We start from the raw sequence: 7,066 nt of genomic DNA, 5'->3' as shown, positions 1-7,066 counted from the left end.
TTCCTAGTATCTGCCAGGACCAATGCTCTCCCTTCATTATTAATTGTTGCCACCACAAAACTGAACCTGCACAACAGGCCTCTCTTTCCACACAGAGGAAACCCTCACCAAACCCTCCCAGCTGCCTTTCCCCCGGCCCCTGACCATGCCCAGGCTGGACAATGCCATTTTCCCGGGTGAGGGCCCCAAAGGATGTGCCTCAGGGTCGCCATGACTTCTGGGGTGACCAGGCCCCAGGACATCCCTGCACCAGGGGGACACCTACTGGGAAGGTGTCGGGCTCGGGAATTTCTCAGGAGGAAAAACTGACGGAGAAAAACTGGCTGTGACTCAAAAAATAGTCACCAGGTTATGTGGCATATTCATGGCCATTTCTGTTCTCCTTGCAGATGGAAAGATGTAGAAATATATAGACGATAAGTATGAGAAGCCTTTCCAAAGAGTTATCATGGAACAGCCCAGGTAAAGTCCACACTGACCAATGATCTCAGGCAGTTACTGCTCTATGCTTTGCTTTTTCATTCATAAAAAGGTCATCAAGTGTGTTGTTGTGAAGATTAAATGAATCATATGCATATAAAGTGCTTAGAACAACACTATGGCACCTAGTAAGTGCTATTATTATTTTTGCTACTTTTTCTAGAGTGATTAGAATTGCAACCTCGTGTATGTGTGTGTGGGTGTGTGTACGCAAATCTAGTTAAGGGCTTGGAAAGGTACTGAGCATTTTCATCGTCAGATGGAAAAGATGAGTTACATCCACTCCAGCTTGGTGCAAACCACGAACAATTAAGCAGTAATTGAGAAGGTAAACAAGAAAGGTAACTGGGCACCCTGGATGCTTGTGTTCCTTGTGATCTTGCACGTAATGATAGGGTTTTCGTATTTAGAGTGGAAAATTACATGCTTTCTACTTCTAATGAAAAGTCATTTGTAATTTAAACAAAATGCATATTTGATTAGCTCATGAGTTGTAAGAAATAAGTTAAACGAGTTCGGAAAGAAAAAAGGATTAAGGAGTTCCCAGTCGTGGCTCAGTGGTTGACAAATCCGACTAGGAACCATGGGGTTGCGGGTTCGATCCCTGGCCTTGCTCAGTGGGTTAAGGATCTGGCATTGCCGTGAGCTGTGGTGTAGGTTGCAGACGGGGCTTGGATCCCGCGTTGCTGTGGCTCTGGTGTAGGCCGGCAGCTACAGCTCTGATTCGACCCCTAGCCTGGGAACCTCCATATGCCACAGAAGCAGCCCTAGAAATGGCAAAAAGACAAAAAGAAAAAAGAAAAAAGGATTTAAAAAAATCACACATACAGTGTGAACCCAACTATATAACCTTAAGGCCCTTTCATCTTTATCTGTAAAATACAACAGTACCTGACTGGTCTAGAGGTAAAACCTGGATATGTCTGGACTCCTCTGATGCATCTCCTACAAAAAGACTTCTTTAGCAGGAAAGCTGAGGAGGTATGTGATGGTTAACTCCATATGCGAGCCTGACCAGGCCATGGGGTGGCCAGGTACTTGGCTAAACTCTACTGTGGGTGTGTCGGAGAGTGCTTCCAGAGGGGATCAACATTTGACTCCAAAGACTGAGTAAAGCAGATGACCTTCCCCAGAGTGGGTGCAAATCAGCAAATCCATGGAAGGTCTGAATAGAACAAAGAGAAGGAGGAAGGAAGAACTTACTCTCGGCCTGACTTAAACAAGTTCATTGATCTTCTATCCTCAGACTGGGACCCACACCACCCATGTTCTTGTTCTTAGGCCTTCAAACTTGGATTGGAACGATCTCACCGGCTTTCTGGGGTCTCCAGCTTGCAGACAGCAGATCGTGGGATTTCTCAGCTCCATAATCACATGAGCCACTTTCCCATAATAAATCTCTATATGCGTATTATACACACACACACACACACACACACTATATATGCAGTTGACCCTTGAACAACATATGGGTGCAAATCCATGCATGAATTATAGTTGGCCGTTCATTTGCATGGTTCCAACATACCTCCCATTCCCCACCCCATTGTGGATAGTATAGTATCATAGTATTTACTACTGAAAAAAATCCACATATAAGTGAACCCACAGTTCAAACCTGTGTTGTTCAAGTATCAACTTTAGTATAGTATATAGAATATATAGTAAATATACATATGTGTGCGTGTGTGTGTATGTATATATATGTATATATACTATTGGTTCTGTTCCTCTGGAGAACACTAATATAATACACCTGTGTGTGTGTGTGCATATGTACGTATACACATATATGTAAATATACATATATACATACATAAATTATACATATACATATGTACGTACAGTAGTTGCCACCCATATCCACAGGGAATATGTTCTAAGAACTCCAGTGGATGCCTGAAGCTGTGGATCGTACCAAACGCTATATACACTGTGTTCTTTCCTATACTAATGGCCAGGCTGCATATACAGTATAGATACACTGGACAGAAAGATGATCCACGCCTCAGGTGGAATGGAACAGAGTAGCTTGAGATTTCACCATGCTACTCAAAATGGCCCACAATTTAACATATATGAATTGTTTATATCTGGAATGCTCCAGTTAATGTTTTAGGACCACAGGTAACAAACCACACAAGGTAAAACCATGGATGGGGGGGACTACTTTATATACAACCATATATTGTGTTTTACATTATTGGCACTAAATTACAGGTGCAGACATTTGTAGTCATTGCAGACAGCTGAGAGTGGGCAGGGCAGGTTGTGGCCGGTCAATGCTAAAATGCACAGGGGAGATAGGGCCCTCTCTTTCCATAATGAGAGAGAATTTGCCACAGTGGAGAAAGAGACTGGTAGAGCAAGTAAGACCTAAAATGATTCCCCAAGTTTTGGGGCAGCTCTGGGTGCAACATCCGTGACAGCTGATACGCAAATACATGGCCCCAGGTAGGTACATCAAGGAGAAAAATTCTGTGCAGATGAACAGAAAGCATAGTCTCCAAAACTTTCATTCCACTTTAGAGTCCAAGCAACTCCTCAGCCAAAGGAAAATTGCATGGCTGGGAAAATTCTTCCCATTACTGGTCAGAGATATGAATCTCTTCCCAGGAGATGCCAGGGCCCAGTAGTCCCAGCTCAGCGATTAGCCCTGGCAGTATTTTTTTGGCACAGAGGGAACCAGTTCAGATGGTAGCAGAGATGGTGTGCCTTGGCAGGGGAGACCAGTCAGAGCTGTCAGGGCCAGCAGCTGCAGAATCAAGGCTCAGAAGTGGTACAAGTGCAGGCAGTGCAGCAGAAAGCAATGTTTAGAACCTAGGCCACAGGCCTTCTCTTACAGCCACTGAAAGACCTGGGCTGAGAAAACCATAATTCAAAAAGATATACACACCTCAATGTTCATGGCAGTACTATTTACAAGAGCCAAGACACAGAAGCAACCTAAATGTCCATTGACAGATGAATGGATAAAGAAGATGTGGTATATATACACATGATGGAATATTACTTAGCCATAAAAAAGAACAAAATAATGCCATTTGCAGCAATATGGATGGACCTAGAGATTATCATTACTAAGTAAAGTAAGACAAAGACAAATATCATATATCACTTACATGTGGAATCTAATTTTTTAATGATACAAATGAATTTATTTGCAAAACAGAAACAGACTCACAGATTTTAAAAACAAATTTATGGTAACCAAAGAGGAAACATGGGCAGGGGAAAGATAAATTAGACATTTGGGATTAACATATACACACTGCTATATATAAAATAGACAACCAAAAAGACCTACTGTATAGCTCAGGGAACTTTACTCGATAGTCTATAGTAACCTATATGGGCAAAGACTCTGAAGAAGAGTGGATATATGAATAAAAGAATCAGGAGTCCCCTCCATGGCTCAGTAGTAAATGAACCTGACTAGGATCCATGACGATGCACGTTCAATCCCTGGCCTCGCTCAGGGGGTTAAGGATCCAGGGTTGCCGTGAGCTGTGGTGTAGGCTGCAGATGCTGCTCGGCTCTGGCCTTGCTGTGACTGTGGTGCAGACCAGCAGCTGCAGCTCTGATTTGACCCCTAACCTGGGAACTTCCATGTGCCTCGTGTGTGGCTCTAAAAAGCAAAATAATAATAATAATAATAAAATAAAATCACTTTGCTATACACCTGAAAATAACACAATGTTGTAAAACCAGTATATTTCAATAAAATTTTTTTAATATTTTTTAATTTTAAAAGAACTGGGGAAGGGCAAGTACACAGGAGCTCAGGTTAAGAGTTGAGAACTTGGGGAGTTCCCGTCATGGCTCAGTGGTTAGCAAATCCGACTAGGAACCATGAGGTTGTGGGTTCGATCCCTGGCCTTGCTCAGTGGGCTAAGGATCCGGCGTCCTGTGAGCTGTGATGTAGGTTGCAGACGTGGCTCGGATCCCGCGTTGCTGTGGCTCTGGCGAAGGTCGGCGGCTAGGGCTTCGATCCTAGCCTGGGAATCTCCATGTGCTGCGGGAGCGGCCCAAGAAATGGCAAAAAGACAAAAAAAAAAAAAAGAATTGAGAACTTGGCTGTCAGTGGTAGTGCAGCTGGGTTTGTCTTCAAAGGCTGGTGAAACCAGTTGGAATTGTACTAAATGATAAGACATACCATCCGTGGAATCCTGTTAAGGTGCCAGGTACTTTACATGCATTCTTCTAACAGTAGAATGAAAGCTCAGGACCGAGGAATGGAGCAGAGTCATGTGATAGAGGTATGGCCCTGACCTGGAGCCATGCCACGGAGGAGGAGTCTGGCCAGCTTGCAGGTACCTGCAGAGGATGCGGGCCCACACGGACAAACAGGGCAGGGCCTGCAGAGCCTATCCTGACACCTGAGAGGCGGGGAGAGTCACTGAGGAGCCCCACTCTTCCTGCGCTCCCTAGCGAGTTGGTGGCCGAGCATGGGCACTCTCTTGGGACACCTGGTTCCAGGGCTGGCCATCTATTTTGTTGGGCTCTACTATGCAGTGACGGTGTCCCAGGCCCTTTTGCGAGGCCAGAAGCTCCTCTTCCTCCCACTGCCCCCAAGGAACAAGCAAGGCCAGAGGTGGTGGCCACGGGTGCGTGTGGAGGGAATAGTGAAGATGGCAGCTGGAGTGACACTGATCTTGGGAGAGTTCTTTCCACCTGGAACCAACCGTTTCGCCCTGATGGACTGGGAGGACCCGCGGCGGCCTTTCCAGAATCACAGCTCGTGGCAGCATGCCACCATCTTTGGGTTCTTCCTGTTCAGTGCCCTCGTGGACCTCACGAGCCAGGTGTGGCTGGCCCAGCAGAGCATGAAGCTGGAGCGCGCGGCCACAGCCTTGGCCCTGCTTGTGACGCTGCTGGAAATGATCGCCCACCTCGAGCACAAGAATGCCCTGGAGATCCGAGTGCACGCCTTGCTGCTGTTGCCCGTCTTCCTGCTGGCCCTGGTGTTCATCATTGAGGTCTGGGTCCCCGGGCAGCCCCCACTCTGGGTGCTCAAGGCCTGGCTGACGCTGTGGTCTGGCTCCTGGATGCTGCAGATGACCTCCATCCTGTACGCCCCACTCTCCGGGCAGCCCTGGAGGGCAGACAGCCCCAGCGACCTTGCCTTTGTCACCACCTTCTTCTGCTGGCACCTGGGCTTAGGGGCTGTCGTGTTGGCTGCCATCTATGGCCTCTGCAGCCTCTGTCACCATCGCCGCTCCTCCTGGGTGGGATTCCCAGCAGCCAAGTACCAGCCGTGCCCCATAGGAGACCGAAGCGGAGAACTGGAGGAGCTCAGGGCAGAGGTCGTGCTACAGGACGGAGACGTCTAATCTGAAGACCGTCCCCAGCTATGCTTTGTCTTGTCCCCATAATGAGCTTTGTGAGGATGCCCACTAGGTGAGTGACACTGCAGTGTCCTGGGATCCTCAGTGTGTCTTGCTATCTCAGAAGCCGTGTTCCTTGTCCCCAAATAAACCTGCCAGCAGCTGAGATGCTTTATGTTGTCAATCTATCCGCCTTGCTATCTCTCTAGTTTTCTCTGTGGGTGTGATTTCCAGGCCCCTCGGAGGGGATTCCAGGCCTTGGCTGCTTCAGGAATCCAGGAGGAGGTGTGGGAAGGGGCCGTGGGAGGCGGTGAGCATAAACTGGATAGAAAACCCAATCTTCCCAACTCCATTACGCACTCATATCGGGGAGGAAAGACTCCCTTTCTTACTGTTCTTCTTAAAAAACAGATTTGTCTCTCCTTGACCTTTTCTGAAATTTGAGAAAGTACCATGCTTTTTCAAAGTCATGAATAATAAACACAAAATTCAAGAAAAGGAACCTCTTGGTGGGGGGTGGGGGTGGCGAGTGAAGGAGGCTGCAGAATAAAATATGGCAGGAACACAGAGGTAGATGTAGGTTACGGATAACATTTTAGTTTTTAAAAATTAGTGGCAGGTTCAAGGGCATATCCATAGATAACTTTTTTTTTAAAAAGAGAGCCATCATTGACCAACAGTGACAGTCTGTCACAATCCAAGGCCATAGTTATTCCAGCCTGCAATCCCTTTAAAGCTGTGGATGGGAGCAGGCACAAGGCTGGGTGTCTGGGATGGGAAAGGCTGTGTGCATGTGTGCCTGAGGCTGGCGTGTTGCCTGTGAGGGAGAGAGAAAAAGAAGGGGTCCGTAACAGTGGCTCCATTCACATATGCATACTGTGAGAATGTCAGATGCCATCATTTTTCTGTCCTTTTTGGTTTTGTTTTCCACGTTAATTATAGGAGGATGGAGAACTTGTTTAAAACAGACTCTATCCACTTCTGCCCTGAGGGGAAAGGGGGCAGGGCTGGCGTCACGGGCAGCAGATTCTGGGGAAGGAAAGAGGGACCGAGGCCCTTGGTGGGGGCCTGAGCCTGGGGAGAGAGGGAAGGCATGTGCACTGAGGCAGCTGGAGAAACAGGGACTACGGTGGGAACACAGAGGGAGACGGGGGTTCCTTTAGTCCTTAAAGCTGGCAGCGGGCAGGGATATCTAGTCACTAGTGATAAAATGGTTTGCCCTGCTGTCCACAGTACCCTTCAGGGCCTTGGACTTCTCC

At 47.2% G+C, this 7,066-nt stretch overlaps 1 protein-coding gene across 1 annotated transcript; it reads left to right on the top strand.

Moving 5' to 3' along the window:
- On the top strand, nucleotides 4,742-5,813 carry LOC100620442 (transmembrane epididymal protein 1A-like). Its single transcript, XM_003358732.4, has 2 exons — nucleotides 4,742-4,793; nucleotides 4,960-5,813. The coding sequence occupies exons 1-2, from the start codon at nucleotides 4,742-4,744 to the stop codon at nucleotides 5,811-5,813; spliced, it is 906 nt and encodes a 301-aa protein (XP_003358780.2).

The sequence above is a fragment of the Sus scrofa genome, chromosome 13 (assembly GCF_000003025.6).
Source record: "Sus scrofa isolate TJ Tabasco breed Duroc chromosome 13, Sscrofa11.1, whole genome shotgun sequence".
Lineage (NCBI taxonomy): Eukaryota > Metazoa > Chordata > Mammalia > Artiodactyla > Suidae > Sus > Sus scrofa.
This window is presented reverse-complemented; position numbering and strand designations above follow the sequence as displayed.

Coding starts and splice junctions, on each gene's coding strand:
- LOC100620442 (XM_003358732.4), top strand. CDS start 4,742: ATGGCCCTGACCTGGAGCCATGCCACGGAGGAGGAGTCTGGCCAGCTT. Junction 4,794..4,959: donor GGAGTCTGGCCAGCTTGCAG/GTACCTGCAGAG, acceptor ACCTGGTTCCAG/GGCTGGCCATCTATTTTGTT.